We start from the raw sequence: 17909 nt of genomic DNA on the forward strand, positions 1-17909 counted from the left end.
ATTTTTAAATATTTATTATAAAAAATCAAAAGTCATTACCAAAAATCAAAATTCAAATATTCAATATAAAATAATATTATTTTATATTTTTTATACATTTTTTTTGTACCACACCAAAAATTATTTTATCTGGAAAAACGGTTGTGAATAGAGCCGTTTGGTTTGCTCTTTTTCTTCGTTATTATTTTCAATAAATTTTTTATTTATATTTTAATAAAAATATATTAGTTTATTTTATAAAATAATTAAAAACAATAAAAATATATTTTATCTAAAAAATAGTATAATTTTCAAAATAATCCCATAATTCTTAATAATTAATATAAAAAATTGTGGGATCTTAGATATTATTATTCCAAAATTTTTTTCCACAAAAAATATTAAAATATTATATATATATATAAATATAATACTCTCCCTGTCTCACATACAAATATTTATATTTTTTATTTGTTTAATCTCACATAATTTGTCATTTTCTTTAAAAATGTAATTATACATTTTAATAATATTTTAAAATTCAAAATTTATAAATTTTTAATTTTAATTAAATTATTTAGTTATTTTAATTTTAATTTATAATTATTTATATTATACAATAATTATATTTATTAATACACTTTTTAATTATGTATTATTATATTTTACCTAAATTTTTATATTTATATTAACACGGACAATTTATATTGGGACGTAGGAGTACAACCACGTGAGTTCCACTAACAATTTATTTTTTCCTTTTCTTTTATTAACTTTTTTGGTATATTTTTTATTAATTATTCTTAATTAACTGTCGTGTTGATAAATCATAATTACAAAAATTAATATAATTATAATTAATAAATATGTGATAAATAAATATTATTATATTTATCATAATGTATATATAATATTTTTTCCGTCCGATTATAAAGTATACATTTATTTTTGACGCAAAATTCAAAAAATAATTATATTTTAATTAGTGTAAAACTTATTTTACTTTTTTTTTTTTTTTTGGGTCTAAAAGTAATGATATGATTAAATTTAATCTAAAAATCAAAACAAGATCTTAATAAAAGCGAGAATCCTACGTTGTCAATGAGTTTGTTTCTTTCAAACTTTTCTCCTCCCATTCAACACCTCGCTGCCGAAGCATCCCACCGAAATAATCGCCGCCGAATCTACCCACAAAAACCTTTGTCGCTGTTGGAAGTCTTCCCTCGCCGTTGAAACCTCCGACCCCGATCGACATGACGAAAAGACTTCCTCCCCGAAGTAAAGTTAGAGAAAGTAAGTTAAAATTTATAGTTTTGGTAGAAGCGATTTTTTGAGTTCACGGTGTGCTCAGATCTATTTTTTTGTGTCTCGGTTGGATTTGTACAAGCCTTGGTACCAGACCATTTTACTTTGGTATTGTATCACACCATCGAATCGAATATGAGTTATTTTGATGTATTTGAAATTATAAATGATCTTGTTGTGTATATATTTATCTTCATTTGTATTTTTGTAGATTTACATTTGTAGTAAAATAAAAATTGGAATGTGAAGCGGGTGGAGTTCCTTACTGTTTTCAAATGCCGTAGGTTTATTTTTCTCTTGTGAAGCAATTTTTTAAAAACAAAGCTGTTTGAATATGTCTATCTTAGAATTGGTTGTACATGTATCTTTTTTTTGATTAGTGAGAATTTTGTTCATTTTTTTTTTTTTATATATATATATATATATTGTTTGTGAATGCCTCGAATTCCCTTTGTTGTGCCCTGATTTTTAGTTCAAATGTCTCTTCAAGAACATTACTTACCTAAGTAGTATGTTATAAATTTAAATCGGTGTTATGTATATTCATAAAGACATCTCCTTGTTATAAATGATGACAGAACCGAGAAAGAATATAAAAGGCATACCTCCTAATTTCTTATATATTTCTTCCATACAAAGATAGCTAAACTAAAAATTAGGAGAATGAGTGCAAAAGTTTGTTTATTTTTGCTAATATTTTATGTACAACCACAAACTATTGCATTCCAATTTCTTTGTTCGTGTACTATACATACAATTTGACAGTGCAAGAGTTGTAGGGTATTCATTTGTCCATTTATTTTGAATCGATATATAAAAGATAAAATTTGGTGTTTGTCATCATTTTATTTAATCTTGTTTTATCTATTTAATCCCGCAATTAGAAAAAATGACATTTCCAATCACAAAAAAATCAAGTACACTTGAACATATGGTAATTGTGGAATATTCTACGAATATTCAAATTGCACATATATTATACGATTGCTCGAATTATACATATATTATGTGACCAAATCTTTCATTATACTAGGATATATAAAGTGTAAATATAAGAATTTTTAATATCTTTAACGAGTATATATACATCTTTTCCAAGCTTATTATATAATAAAATGAGTTTATAAAGTAAAAATTAAGATATATACTAATACGATTGGAGTATCTATCATTCATATAGATATGTTGCTGATATACAAGTACATAAATATATATATCATGTTGTATCCTCAAACAATTTTGATTTGCTGATTTTTAACAATATCCCAATCAATATATTGTCATTTACTATCAATGAGATGCATTTACTACTAAAGAATTATAATAAAATCACAAAATTTGAGTGATCTTTGCTAAATAGAGATGAAATGAACCTTGAAAAGCAATACAATGTTATTTTAAGGTGGATAATTAGACAAACGACTATAAAACCTCTCCACTGACTACTTAATATATAGAGTTAAACATAATGTAAAATATACATATACCTTTCACAATCTAAATAGACCAATCTTATACCTCCATATTTTCGGGTTTAGGTCATATATATTATATATATAAAAAATACTTTTTCTATATAAGTAAATGGACTGGTGACTACCTACATCTCTTACACTATCAAATTACACTTACATTATAAGAATAATCATTTTGGTCCATAGGGCATATATATGCACTAAAAACAAGTATTTATATACTTTTCATTGCTATATCAATTATATTTCAAGGTATATGCTGATGAATTTTAATGCCAATCCTTAAAGCGGAAGCGTACCTGAAGATGAAGCCATATGCAAATCTTGGGCAATTAAAGAATTGCTCTTCCAAGATCAAAGCGTCAGTTTCTTTTCTATCCTTGACGGGTGAAGAGTAAAAACTGCAGGGAGAACCAGATCTCTATATGGCGCTCTATCCCGGGGACCTAATCCTAGCCCATTTATAATAGGGCAAATATAATTGTAATTACAATTATTCCCTTAATTAATATCATTAATTTGTCGCGTCACCAAAATAATAATATTATACGTGGGTAGCTACACTTCATTCCATAACAATCAAGCCCACCAGTCAAAAATAAATTATATTAATTAGACCACATAAAATGATATGACTGAATAAAATAATAATTTTAACAATATATTCAATATCTCCCAGTAGATCTAGTATGTGTCCGAATAAACATATTGTTTATTATGAGCTCAATTTACAGTCATTATAAGACAAGGCTTGCAACAATTCGGTTCACCAATCACGACAATATAGGACTAAAGAAGAATTCGCCATATCAACAGCCAAACTCACAGTAATCACGGATATCACTGCAGTCAAATGACAAATCAATCATGGAACGTGTAGAGAGAAAATTAATAAGTTTGATCTAAACATATCAATTTTCTACTGGTCCAAACTGAATAAGATCGTAAATTACTTAAACATAATGTCCACAAAACATCATCAACTGAAATAATGATCAAAAGAGTATAAGACAAATATCGAGTAAATGAGACAAAAGAACATAAATGCATACCCCCACTACAATGAAGCTTCACTGATCTGTAACACACCCATATGAGCAGTATGCTCGTGGAAGACCTTAGGTGTTACACCTTTAGTTAGGGGGTCTGCTAACATAGATTTTGTCCCTAAGTACTCGATCGAAATATGATATTCTTTCACCCCCTCATTCAAAATTAGGAACTTAATGTCAATATGCTTTGACCTGGACGAGCTCCTATTCTTATTGGAGTACTCAACGGCTGAATTGTTGTCATAGAAAATCTTGATAGGCTTTTCAACCGTCGGAATGATTCGCAGCCCAATGACAAGGTTATTTCGCCAAACCGCTTCATGTGATGCCTCAAAACACGTCACGAACTCGGCTTCCATAGTGAAACCGGTAACGAGAGTCTGTTTGGCATTGCACCAAGCGATGGCCCCATCAACAACATATAAACATAGCCAGATGTAGATTTCCTACTATCTTGGCATCCCGCAAAATCGGAGTCAGAGTATCCAACGATCTCCAATTGGTCTGACCTCCTATATGTGAGCATGTGATTACGAGTTTTCTTCAGGTATATCATCACTCTTTTGGCTGCCTTCCAGTGATCCAATCCATGATTACTAAGGTATCTGCCTAACACACTGACTATGTACGCAATATCTGGACGTATACATACTTGTGCATACATGAGGTTCCCAATTGCCGAGGCATAAGGGATATTTTTTATTTCCTCAATTTTCAAATTTACTTTATGACACTAGGCTGAGACTTAATTTTTCTCCTTTAGTTATAGGGGTATCTCATAACTTGCATTCTTGCATGCTGAATCGCTCGAGTACCTTATCGATATAGCTCTTCTGAGATAACCCAAGAATACACCGAGATCTATCATGATATACCTGGATCCCTAATACAAAAGATGCTTCACTAAGATCTTTCATTTCAAAGTTACTCGAGATAAATTTCTTAGTTTCGTGCAACATGCCGACATTATTTGTGGCAGCCGAAATATCATCCACATACAAAACTAAGAAAATAAATCCGCTCCTACTGAATTTGTGATAAACACAATCATCAACAACATTTATCAAAAAACCATATGAGAGAATTACTTGATGAAATTTGTGATACCACTATCGAGACGCTTGTTTGAGCCCACATATAGATTTTTTAATTTACAAACCATTTGCTTTGGGTCACCGACTTCAAAAGTTTTTGATTGTACCATATAGATCGTTTCATCAATATAACCATTTAGAAACGTCGTCTTTGCATCCATATGATGGAGCTTTAAATCAAAGTGTGCCACAAGAGCCATGATTGTTCTAAAAGAGCCTTTCAAGGAAACTGGGGAGAAAATGTCTTTATAGTCAATCCCCCTTTTCTGAGTATAGCCTTTAGCTACAAGACGTGCCTTATACCTCTTCACATTACCATTTGCATCCCGTTTGGGTTTAAAGATCCATTTGCAACCTATTGGTCTTGCTCTCACTTCATACTCAAATACAATCACTTCAAAGTCAGTTATAACTGTCAAAAGGAGAAGTGGACTCTTAATGAGCTCATCTCTCATTATGTTGAGGAGGAAGAAAGGATGAAGCGTAATAAGACTGAGGAGGTACATGTGGTTGGTACCTCAAAGGATGCAGACGACAATAAGAGAAAATATAAGGTTGTTTAGGTTTAGACTGCTAAGGCTCATGTTTCAGCTCCTGCTCCACCTCTTCGGGCTCGTGCAGAGAAGACTTGTTTTTTTTGCAAGAAAACTGACATGAGAAGAAGAATTGTACTACGTTTCACGATTGACGTGTGAAGAAGGGTAAGTTTCTTACTTTGGTTTGTTCTGAGGTTAACTTAGCTTTAGTACCTCGAAACACTTGGTGGTTAGACTCTAGATCAACTACTAACATCAGTGTTTCAATGCAGGGTTGTCTGACCTACCAAAACCCAACTGATGCTGAAAGACGCATTTAATTTGGGAATTAGGATTCAATAGAGGTGGAATCCTTTGGCATTTTCAAGTTATTATTGAGTACTAGATATTTTCTTGAATTGCGAGACACTTCTATTGTACCGTCATTTAGACGAAATTTGGTTTATGTTTATTATTTGGATAAATTCAGTTATCAATGTTCTTTTGGAAACAATAAAGGTTAGTTGTCTTTAAATTCATGTTTGGTCGGTTTTGGTACTTTTATGGTAAATGACAACTTATATATGCTCAACATTCTAGCTTCCTATAATGAGGCCCTAAATGTGGAATCAAAAGGTACTAAGCAAATATTGCATGACTCTAGTTTATTGTGGCACAAATGTTTAGGTCATATTTCAAAAAACAAAGTTGAAAGAGTCATTAAGGATGAAATCCTTGATTCCATAAAATTTTCAGACTTTGATGTTTGTGTCGATTGCATTAAGGGTAAACAAAAAAATGTTAAAAGGACATGTGCTTATCTAGCTACGGATGTCTTGGAATTGAGACATACAGACATTTGTAGGGCTTTTTTTTCAACTTCTTCGTGGAATGGTCAACAATATTTCGTATAATTCATAGATGATTATTCTCGATATGGCCAGTTGTATCTTATTAAAGAAAAATCTGAGGCACTAGACATGTTCAAAGCATTTAAGGCTGAAGTTGAAAATCAACTCAACAAACGTATTAATATTGTCAGATCTAACCGTGGAGGAGAATATTAGGACAAAAATGATGGCTTAGGTGAACAACGTTTAGGTCATTTTGCTGACTTCTATAAGGAGTTTGGAATTGTCCCTCAATACACCATGTCTGATTACCTAGCATGAATGGTGTTGCTGAGAGACGAAACTGCACATTGAAGGATATGGTTCGAAGTATGATTAGTCAATCTACTTTGCAACCATCATTATGGGGAGAAGCACTAAAGACAACAGTCTACATCCTTAATCGGGTGTCAACTAAGATGATTGTCAAAACACCATATGAACTCTGGATTGGGTGCAAGCTTAGCTTAAATCATCTTAGGGTGTGAGGTTATCCAGCTGAGGTGAAGGCCTATAGGCCAAATGAACCAAAGCTAGCACATCGTACAGTGAACAGTTATTTTATTGGCTATTCGGAATGGTCAATGGGGTATAAATTTTATGATCCCACATCAAGAACTATTTTTGAGACAGCTACTTCCAAGTTCTTTAAGGATGTGGAATTTAGGGGGAGAAATACAGTTTTAGACTTCACTTTTGAGGATCAAGAAATTACTATGTGATTGATCAAACACCTCATGAGTTAGCAGTCATTCCAGCTCTCATAGAGTTTCAAAGCGCGATTGAGAAACCTGTTCATATAGAACATGAACCTATGCCTATGGAAGAATCTCAACAAACTCAAGAACATACAGTTCAAGAGGCAACGCAATTGCATAGATCCACTAGAGAATGAAGAAATGTCATTCTGGATGATTATGGGACATTTCTTCAAGAAAGTGAGGACAATGATGGCATAACTGAGGATGATCCAATTAATATTTAGCATGCCATGAAAGGTCCTTATTCGGATAAGTGGATCGATGCAATGCGTGATGAGTATAAATCAATGCAAGACAATAAAGTTTGGGAACTTGTCCCATTGCCAGAAAGTGCAAAACCTGTAGGTTGCAAATTGATCTTTAAAAACAAACGGGATGCAAATGGTAATGTAGAGAGGTATAAGGCACGTCTTGTAGCTAAAGGCTATACTCAGAAAAGGGGGATTGTCTATAAAGAGACTTTCTCCCCAGTTTCCTCGAAAGACTATTTTAGGACAATTATGACTTTTGTGGCACACTTTGAATAAGAGCTTCATCAAATGGATGTAAAGACAACGTTTCTAAATGGTTATATTGATGAAACGATCTATATGGTACACCTAGAAAATTTTGAGGTCGGTGATCCAAAACAAATGGTTTCTAAATTAAGAAAATTTATCTAGGGGCTCAAACAAGCGTCTCGACAGTGGTATCACAAATTTCATTAAGTAATTCTCTCATATGGTTTTGAGATGAATGTTGTTGATGATTGTGTTTATCACAAATTCAGTGGGAACAAGATTATTTTCTTATATTTGTATGTGGATGAAATTTTGCTTCCCATAAATAATGTGGGCATGTTGCTCGAAACTAAGAAATTTCTCTCGAGTAACTTTGAAATGAAAGATCTTGGTGAAGCATTTTTTGTATTAGAGATCCAGATATACCTTGATAGATCTCGGTGTGTTCTTGGGCTATTCCAAAGGTGCTATATCGATAAGGTACTTAAGCGATTCAACATGCAGGAATGCAAGCCAGAAGATACCCTTATAGCTAAAGAAGAAAAATTAAGTCTCAGCCTAGTGCCCTAAAGTAAATATGGAAATTGAGGAAATGAAAAAGATCCCCTATGCATCGGCAATTGGGAGCCTCATATATGAACAAGTATGTACGCGTCCAAATATTGCGTACATAGTCCGTGTGTTAGGCAGATACCTTAGTAATCTTGGATTGCATCACTGGAAGACAGCCAAAAGACTGATGAGATACTTGAAGAGAACTAGTAATCACATGCTCACATATAGGAGGTCAAACCAATTGGAGATCGTTGGATACTCTGACTCCGATTTTGTGGGATTCTTGCAAGACCAATCATTTAATCACTCAAGATTCGCATATTGCTTCATCTTCAGGTACGGCTTTAAGGATTGAACATTAAAATTCAACAATTGGTATATGAGCATTGGCTTCTAGTCTATCATTGACGGGTGATGAGTAGAAACTGAAGGGAGAACCAGATTTTTATACGGCGCTCTGTCCCTGAGACCTAACCCTAGCCTATTTATAATAGGGCAAGCATAATTGTAAGTACAATTATACCATTAATTAATATTATTAATTTGTCACGTCACCAAAATAATAATATTATATGTGGGTAGCTACACTTCATTCCATAACAATAAAGCCCATCAGTTAATAATTAATTCTATTAATTAGACCACATAAAATAATATGATTGAATAAAATAATGACTTTACAATATATTTGATACACATATTTGATCCTAAATCCAACATATACTATATTAATATGAATTTTTAATGTATACAAAATTTAATTCAATGTATATACAATATTGATGAATGTATTTCTCAATCGATTATAGTTATATTGGTTCACAATAGATTGAGTCACTTAAACTTGGTTGATTCTTATATTTTCAATGTCATCTCGGCCAATATGTTATCACAGGCTTTCGTACACACGTATTCAACTACCCTATTGACTATAGGTTTCAGTGATCTCATTTAGTAATTATTGATCAAATAGTTGTATATTGTCCAATTTTCGAGGTATGATCAAATGTACTAGAAAAATATATGAAGGTATATATATATATGGAAGATAATTTGATGCTTGTGTTCAGTATTCATATATTCTAGTGGAATAAAAAGTTAATTGTGAAGAAATTAGGATTCAAGAACAACTTGATTTAGGGGTGTAAGTTATTATTATCATGTTCCGGCAAATACATTTGGAATCATCTTATTGTTGAACTCCTAGAAATAAACTTATGATATTTTCTGAAGTAATATTTAAATTAACATATGATATACATATATCCCTCTATAAATATTAACCTTCATATAAGATGTATTTGCATCCATAACTAAAATATTTAGTCCGATCAGTAAAATTTTTTGATTGGGTATCCACAAACCTCTTAATTTGATAATATACCCCCAACAAAGACATCTATATTTATGTAATAGATGTACATATTTGGGAAATAATTACATATGTCTATGTTAATGAGTATGTCTGTTATCAAATTATAAAATACATTTTACAGTTAGGAAAAGTGTGTGTAGCCACCATACTGTTTTAAAAGTATTGACGGACAGGTCCATCTAAACTTTAATTACAAATGCGTATACATTGTAGAAAGTCTTAATATGCCTTATTCTTAGCATTTACACTCCGAACCTATTAATACATGTGTGCATGAATATTTTTTCCAAAGTTTGCAAAATGTCGTGCCGGTTAACGCCAATAAAAAATATAAGAATTGAAACCAATCTCATCAGTTATTTACTAAAATTTCAATTTATCTTATCATTGACCACAAAGTTAGTTGTTATGGCAAAGTCTTCACTACGACATTGCCATCTACCTTTGAAGATATGGATAAATGATTTTAGTTCTCGTTTCAATATGATTTGATGACAAAGAACCCTCAACAAATCTAAAAGTAGTGTCATTTTTACACAATAACTGTAAGATGCAACCACATCCATTTTTTGCCCCATAACTATAAGATGCAACCACATCCATCAAAACACTCTTGGTGTGTGCATACATACCCGTCGCTAGCAACTTCTATACCTACGCAAAACGATAAATACATTCATAGTCAACGACGAAGCCCATAGTTTGTACATGCATACATTTGTAATATTTTAATATACTCTAAACACACTATTGTATACCTTCGCAATCTATGTGAGAGCTCCGTGTAAATATTCAAATATCCACATTAATCAATAGAGTTTATATTGATTAATGTAAATGTAAGTAGACGAATAAGATGCTACTAGGCCATGAAATACCAGTTAAATAAGGGTGTGTTTGTTTGGGGGTTTGAATTTTGAGTTGGGATTTGAATAGTAAAAATTTTGAATTTGAATAGTCGTATGATATGATATAAATAGGTGTTGATGTGATGTTTTGAATGTAAAATTGATTTTTAGTATAATATAAAAAAAATGAAAAATAGATGTTTGATTTGATGTTTTTTGGGGGAAAAAATAGGATGAATAGTGAATTGGAAATCCAATCCTCCAAACAAACACACCCTAAATGTGTTTAGACATAAATATGATGAACACTTCATATTATACCTTAACAAAGCAGTGCGCAACATTGGCCTTGAACAATATCATTCAAAGTTGGATGCACTAAAACCAAGTTACGGTTTGTTCTGGTCATGATACGGACAATCGTTTTTCTGAATTCCAAACACAATTATATTCTCCTACTAGGGCCCTCAAACAATGTATTCTACTATATCAAACAAAAACAATATTAAATTTTATAAGCAATCAACTTTGTATAATAAAATATACCTTTCCTCACATTTTATATAGTTTCAATGACGGTTAATGTACAACTATTGTAATTTAATATACTTACATATGTAATTTATAAACTTCTTTCTATATATTACAAATCCTTTAAAATATATATAAAACCTCAAATAGAAGTAACATACCCATTATGAAAAAATTATGTACTTTAGGAAAAAAAAATATAAATATAATTTGTTCAATATGTAAATCACTAATTACCTATATAGCATAACATACATAGAATACATACAAGATGGATAGTCCAGAAAGTGGGCAATAATACTCATTTAGTGTCATTACAACAACTAGTAAAAGAAACATAAATATATGCAGACTATACTACCAGCATCCATATCTGAGTTTTTTCGTAGAATCAATCAAAACACACGATAAATAAGCAACCACGAGTCACCAAACAAATTCTAAAATACACTCTTATTGTGAAACTTCGTTTGTTGTGTTTTAGATTAACCTCATATTCTGTCTATTCCAAAAAAAAAAATTCAATATCTCTATAAACCACCACAAGAACATCCATAGATTACATAAATCATTCCCAAAAATAAAATTAGTTATAATATCAGATAATGCTAAAAGATTAATGATTATACCTGACTTTTGGTTGTCCCATTCAACAGAATATGCTTGGATAGTGTCTGAGAAAGAATAGGATCACGGGGGGACTTACATGGCCCCACCAAAATATTTTTTTAGTTTAAAATAAATAAAACTTTTTAATCATCTATTTTAATAGAAAAAATTCGACAATTCACATTTTGAAGTATGTTAAAATTGAAATCGAACCATAAAAAATTCAAAATTTACTTACAACTCCGCCCCTGACTTCATAAGCTAGTTCCGTCCCTGCATAGGAAGATCCAATTAGAACCACCAAAATGATATAGAAGTATTTAATCGAAGGCTCGCCGGAGGCGTTTCTCTATCACATGAAAAATAACAGATCGATTGGAATTATAATCAATAAAAATGAATTGGATTTGGGATAGAGGAAAAATTGAAAAATAGATAGGGGTAGGGATTGTAATCAACGTACAAAACTATAACATCAAAAGAACATCATAGTCTAGAATCGAGCATTAGCCTTACCCATTTCTGTCTCGCAAGATTGAGATTTCGATTCATAATCGGTCACCCGCTTATTTGGTTACTCTCTCACGCGAAAAATTATAACGCATAGTGATTGGGATTGCAATAGAATTGATCGACGATGACAATATTGAAAAGTTAAAATTGTTGGGGAGTTGATGCAAAAAAATTTTAAGACGTAGGGAGTGTTGTGTACAAAAAAAACCTTATTGGGCCCCTATATTTCTATTTGCAGGCTAACATGATAACTGAAGGATGAATGGATTGGATTACAGAGGAATTGGGCCTCAACCTCCACTATGGGCTTGAGTGGCGCCTCTTGGGCTGCATCAAGGCTTTGGGCCTCCTTTGAGCTCCATTATGTATACATCATAATTTAGGCAGGTCATTTGTAAGTGACGCTCTTTGTGTATATTTCTCATCTATCATATAAAATATATATTTTATTATATAAATATAAAACCTCAAATTGGGGTTGAATTTAAACATCGAGGTATTTAACTCAAATTGTCCAATTTAAAAAACAATTGAAGTATTATTATTATTTGATAATTTAAATGTAATTTATTTTAAAATATGTATAACTAAATATTATTTCATCTGTTCCAAACTCAAAATATATTCTTTTATCATTTTTACTTGTTGTACTCAGAAGTATCTATTTTTATTTTTTATAAAAAAGTAATTATACACTAAAACTAAAATACTATTTAACTTTATTTAAACTATCATATATCATTATATATACAATTACTTTATACCTAAAGTCAAAGGGCAAAATATCAAAATCTCTTGCACTCTCATTGATTAATAATATAATTTTATGTTTTAATCTACTACAAAATCCCAGAGAGGTATATTCATCAAGACGGAACGAATAATATTTTATTTAAATTTGAAAATATCTTAAAATTATTAAAAATATAGAAAAGACTATTAGTATAATCATTTAGTATTTTTAATATACATGATTTTCTAAAAATATTATAAAAAATTAAATATATAATATTTCATTCGTCCCATAACAAATGATATATTTGATTATAGACACGATGTTTAATCAGTTAATAATAGTAAGTTATAATATTATTTTATTATTTTTCACGTAAGAAACATTGTTAGTAATTTTCATATAAGAATTAATATATAATTAAAAATTTAGAATATCTATTAAATATTTTAAATATTATATCTCAATATAAATATATGCAATACGGATATAATTTTATACTTTTCCGTCCCTTGACAATCTATCTATTTTTCCATTTTAATCCGTTCTAAAGTATCTATTTCTTTTGTAGTAATTGTACTGTCTACTTAACATTAAAAATATCTTTATAATTTACAATATATTACACAAATATTATTACGTTTATATCATACAATATTAATAAGGTTAGTTTAGTACTTTTACTTTTTATTTCTACTACATCCAAATATAATACTAATATTCTTAAAATTTCGTACATAAAGCAGACGGATAGATAGATATGAGACTGAGGGAGTAGATATAAAATATTATTTATTTATTTATTACTAATATAAATAAATTTTATAGAAATGAAGAATTTTAAATTTAGATAAAAATATTTGTTTATTGAAAAAAAATATAAATAAGTTTTTTTTGAACGATTCATTAATTAAATTGATTTATATTTATTAAGTATATTTTAAATTAGTAAGTTTTACCGCAAATATACAAATGAATCATTTTTTATGGGACAAACTAAAATAGGAATGATATCATTTGTTATGAGACGAAAAGAATATATATATATACATAACAATAACAATGAAAGTAAAAATAAAAGAAAAAAAAAAGTAAAAAAACTCACAAAATTCATTTAATATTTACCTTTGAAATATGTGATAAATCATACAAATATAGTTAAATTGGAGATTGTTGCTTGAAAATCTCATAACACTAAATCTATTGCCCAAATATTGTCAGTAGAAAGTGGCCTAGCGGTGTGAACTTCTAAACGTAATCATGTGTCAGAATTTGGTAGTTCAAAGGATGACCAAGCTAAATCTTCGCACTAGTGATTTTAGAGTGTTAGTTACAGCAAAATCACAAGACATCGGGGTCCAATCCTTTCGGCTTTCGCAATATGATTCTAATGCTATCTGGAAAGCAAAGAGTAAAAAATCCTCGAAAGAATACTGTATGCACAAAACAACGGATCCCATAACATAACATGCTGTTGACCTCACAGAAACCTAGTATAAATTGAAAGCTTGATCATGTACCAGCAACTAGACGACATATATAAACCAAGTTAATAAGTAGTAGATAATAAGATATGCATTCGAAGCAATGTCAATTCTAAACTGTCAGAAAAAAAGGGAGTTGTTTAGACTAACCTGAGAGAATCACAACCAAAAGACACAAATCATAATCGAAAGAAACCCATGCTATAAGTATAGATATTGAAACAAGGATTGTCACAAAATCACCATCCAATTCCTGTGAAGGACATCATCAATTTGCCAAATATATGTTTGGATCACATAACTGATGTATCCAAAACTCTCAATTATTCGGGAGGTGCAAAGTCACCTTTACGTATATAAAGGCTACTTCTATTGCTTTTCTATCTACTAAAGATAGAAATCACAAGAACAAATACTATAAAGCTACATCGAAATGCATGGCCAAAGTTAACATTCTGATGAACAAGATAGAGAACTTGTAAAGAGATATCTTGAGTAGGTATGTGGTTTCATAGAAGCATCTTCATGAGGTTCTTAACCAACACAATTTCAAGAGCAGAGATTACCATCAAGATCTTCGAAAGACTTAAAACAGAAAAAGTAGAAGAGACAGATAGACAAACAGAGAGTGCAAGAACAGAATGATCCTGCAATTCTTGGAATGAACAGACCAATAAGCAAGCATAGCGCAAACATCAGAGATGCAAAATACTTCTTAGCAAAACAAATGTCAAATGGGCAAACAACAGGGCTAATTTCGATTTCCAGCCACATATATAACAGGGTATACGCTACAGACAAACCAATACCAGAAAGTCAGTAATGACTTCTAAAATTGAGGATTTACGACATAATGCAGAAGAGACCGAGGATAAGTTCATCATCTCATAGAACTGAATCCAAACTAAAGCATAGAATATACAGATAACACCAAATGCAAGATTGCAAAAGGTACACTAGCCTTGCATCATAGTAAGCGATTGCTTTATTGGCAACATTAAACTAATATGGTATTTAGAATGGCTATGAGACAAAAGACATCAAGAGATCCTTTAGTTTAACTGTATAGTTATTACCTCAACAATGTCATAACACACATTGAATGAATATAACGAACTTCGAGTTTGCAAGCGGAGAGGAATATAGCAAATGGAATACTATGAAACATCAAACATCCAGATTTATTTTTAGGAGTTAAACAATTACAGTGCTGTAGTAAAACAGGGATTGCAACTTACCAAGAACACTGACAAGCAATCAAAGAAAACTTGTCTATAGCTTTTACATACAATGGCAGCAGATCTAGATGATTCACTCTCTTGAAAGTAAGAATTTGAAAATGCCTTCGAGTGCAATCATATCTAATAGGGAGAAAGTCATTTGCAGTTTAAAGCAAGGGCAATTTCCAAAATGCAAATAATGTAAATTGTACCAGCAATCATGGATGAGCTTAAACTAGTCATCGTCGTCGCTAGTGTGGAAACCACCGGGCAATTCCAGGTAGGGAAGCTCAGGAATTTTGATTGAGGGAGGAGCTGGGAGGGATGGGGGATCAATGGCAGGTGCACCCTGATTGGGTTTAGGGATGGGGAGAAAGCTTTTGATCATTCCGCCCAATGATTTGAGGGGATTGCTGAATCCTTCTTTGATCTTCAAGATGAGAGAAACCTCGGAGAGCTGCCAAACTAGGGTTACGACAATCAAGGCTGTGAGAAGCCTGTGAGTCACCAAATTCTGCCTCTTCACATCCTTGAGCACTTTGATTATCTCTTCGGCTTCGGCACTTGAGATAGGGCTTCTATTAAGTTTCTCAATTTCGTTGCCCGAATTAGGCTCCAACTGGAAAAATCAGCCATAACCATAACGAAGATGGATAATCTATCATTCTACAAACATTTCTGTTTCAGTCATTCTTGAAGGAACCAATTTGCACCTGGCAAGCTACCTCGCGTGGGGGTTTGGAGAGGGCGCCGACAGTGTCGTCGTCGTCGTTATCGTCATCGTCTACCGTCGTGGTTGAGGTGCTGGTTTGGGGACACGGTGTTTTGGATTGAATTTGTCCTCCCATGTCGGATGGTTCTCGGCCTTCAGTGTCCACAACCTTGTCTGATTCCGATTCCAATTCCAATTCCAATTCCATCGCCGCCGCTTTGCTCGCCCGCTCTCACAGAAGATTGGCGGAGATGATTGATATTATCTGAATAGATCTTCCCATTAGGAAAGTGTTTGACACGTGTGTATTTGCAACGGACGATTCAGCAATCCTTTCAACGGTCGGATCCGGGCTGAATATTGAATTTTCGGATTCGGATCCGACTTTCAGATACATCTTAGTTTCGGGTTAAGAATTGATTTGTCTTTGCTTACAAAATTGTTTACCAGATTGTTTCAGTCAATTTTATTAGGTTTGAATTTAATTCTCCGATCCTTACAGCAGAAACATATTTGAAAATAAAATCATATGCGAATTTTGAGTAATTAAACGTATGAGGAGTAAAAACGGTAGGGAGAGTCAAGTCTCTATATGGCGTGCCCTAAAGGTGCAAGCCAAATGCAAACTCCCAAGCGATGGCCCCACCAGTCAACATATAACCATAGTTAGATGTAGATTTCCTACCATCTTGGCATCCCGTAAAGTTGGAGTCAGAGCATCCAATGATCTCCAATTGGTCTGACCTTCTATATGTGAGCATGTGATTACTAGTTCTCTTCAGGTATCTCATCACTCTTTTGGCTGCCTTCTAGTGATCCAATCCAAGATTATTGAGGTATTTGTCTAACACACCGACTATGTACGCAATATTTGGAAACGTACATACTTGTGCATACATGAGGCTCCCAACTGCTGAGGCATAAGGGATATTTTTCATTTCTTCAATTTTCAAATTTACTTTAGGGCACTGGCTGAGATTTAATTTCTCCCATTTAGCTATAGAGATATCTCTTGGCTTGCACCTTCTAGCAATGGGACAAGTTCCCAAATTTTATTGTTTGCATTGACTTGTACTCATCAGACATTGCATCAACAAATTTATCTGAATAAGGACTTTTCATGGCATGATAAAGATTAATTGGATCATCCTCAGTTATGCCATCATTGTCTTCATTTTCTTGAAAAAATGTCATATAATCATCCGGAATGGCATTCTTCGTTCTCTAGTGGATCTACGCAATTGCGTTGGCTCTTGAACTGTATGTTCTTGAGTTTGTTGAGTTTGTTCCACATACATAGGTTCATGTTCTATATGAACGGGTTCCTTAGTCGTACTTTGAAACTCTTTGGGAGTTGGAATGACTGCTAACTCATGAGATGTTTGATCAATCACATCAGTGATTTCTTGATCCTCAAAAGTGAAGTCTATAATTGTATTTCTCCTCCTAAACTCAAAATCCTCAAAGAACTTCGCAGTAGCCGTCTAAAAAATAGTTCTTGATATGGGATCATAAAATTTATACCCCTTTGACCGTTCTTAACAGCCAATAAAATAACTGCTCACTATACGAGGTGATAGCTTTGGTTCATTTGGCATATAGGCCTTTGCCTCAGCTGGACAACCCCACACCCTAAGATGACTTAAGCTAGGCTTACGCCCAATCCAGAGTTCATATGGTATTTTGGCAGTCGCCTTTGTTGGAACTCGAGTAAGGATGTAAATTGTTGTTTTTAGTGTTTCTCCGCATAGTGATGGT

At 32.2% G+C, this 17909-nt stretch overlaps 1 protein-coding gene and 1 long non-coding RNA gene across 7 annotated transcripts; both read right to left on the reverse strand.

The window, feature by feature from the left end:
- Positions 1 to 3072: 3072 nt before the first annotated feature.
- LOC127241843 (uncharacterized) lies at positions 3073 to 12106 on the reverse strand. 3 transcript variants are annotated; one of them, XR_007836640.1, is made up of 4 exons: positions 12006 to 12106; positions 11728 to 11762; positions 11510 to 11581; positions 3073 to 3211 (listed from the first exon to the last, which is right to left on the reverse strand). It is a non-coding gene; the product is annotated as an uncharacterized LOC127241843 (long non-coding RNA). The 3 variants fall into 3 exon arrangements; XR_007836641.1 differs by lacking the exon at positions 3073 to 3211 and adding an exon at positions 3467 to 3602; XR_007836642.1 differs by lacking the exon at positions 3073 to 3211 and adding an exon at positions 10033 to 10155.
- Positions 12107 to 13883: 1777 nt separating this feature from the next.
- Positions 13884 to 16433, reverse strand: LOC127241572 (uncharacterized). 4 transcript variants are annotated; one of them, XR_007836559.1, is made up of 3 exons: positions 16153 to 16432; positions 15458 to 16058; positions 13884 to 14132 (listed from the first exon to the last, which is right to left on the reverse strand). XR_007836559.1 is itself a non-coding variant. In XM_051260683.1 (3 exons), exons 1-2 carry the CDS (start codon positions 16357 to 16359, stop codon positions 15675 to 15677), a joined length of 591 nt encoding a protein of 196 aa, XP_051116640.1. In that variant the 5' UTR covers positions 16360 to 16433; the 3' UTR covers positions 14139 to 15580; positions 15652 to 15674. The 4 variants fall into 4 exon arrangements, 3 of the variants coding, with proteins under 3 accessions (XP_051116640.1, XP_051116641.1, XP_051116639.1); XM_051260683.1 differs by lacking the exon at positions 13884 to 14132 and having other exon boundaries at positions 14139 to 15580; positions 15652 to 16058; positions 16153 to 16433; XM_051260684.1 differs by lacking the exon at positions 13884 to 14132 and having other exon boundaries at positions 14139 to 16058; positions 16165 to 16432.
- Positions 16434 to 17909: the final 1476 nt, after the last annotated feature.

The sequence above is a fragment of the Andrographis paniculata genome, unplaced genomic scaffold (genome assembly GCF_009805555.1).
Source record: "Andrographis paniculata isolate CXL003 unplaced genomic scaffold, ASM980555v1 Contig83END, whole genome shotgun sequence".
In the NCBI taxonomy this organism is placed as follows: Eukaryota; Viridiplantae; Streptophyta; class Magnoliopsida; order Lamiales; family Acanthaceae; genus Andrographis; species Andrographis paniculata.

Excerpts from the sequence above, each read along its gene's own strand:
- LOC127241572 (XM_051260683.1), bottom strand. The coding sequence starts at position 16,359 with ATGGAATTGGAATTGGAATTGGAATCGGAATCAGACAAGGTTGTGGAC. Across the intron at positions 16,059-16,152 it reads CACGCGAGGTAGCTTGCCAG|TTGGAGCCTAATTCGGGCAA; the intron begins GTGCAAATTGGT and ends TGATTTTTCCAG.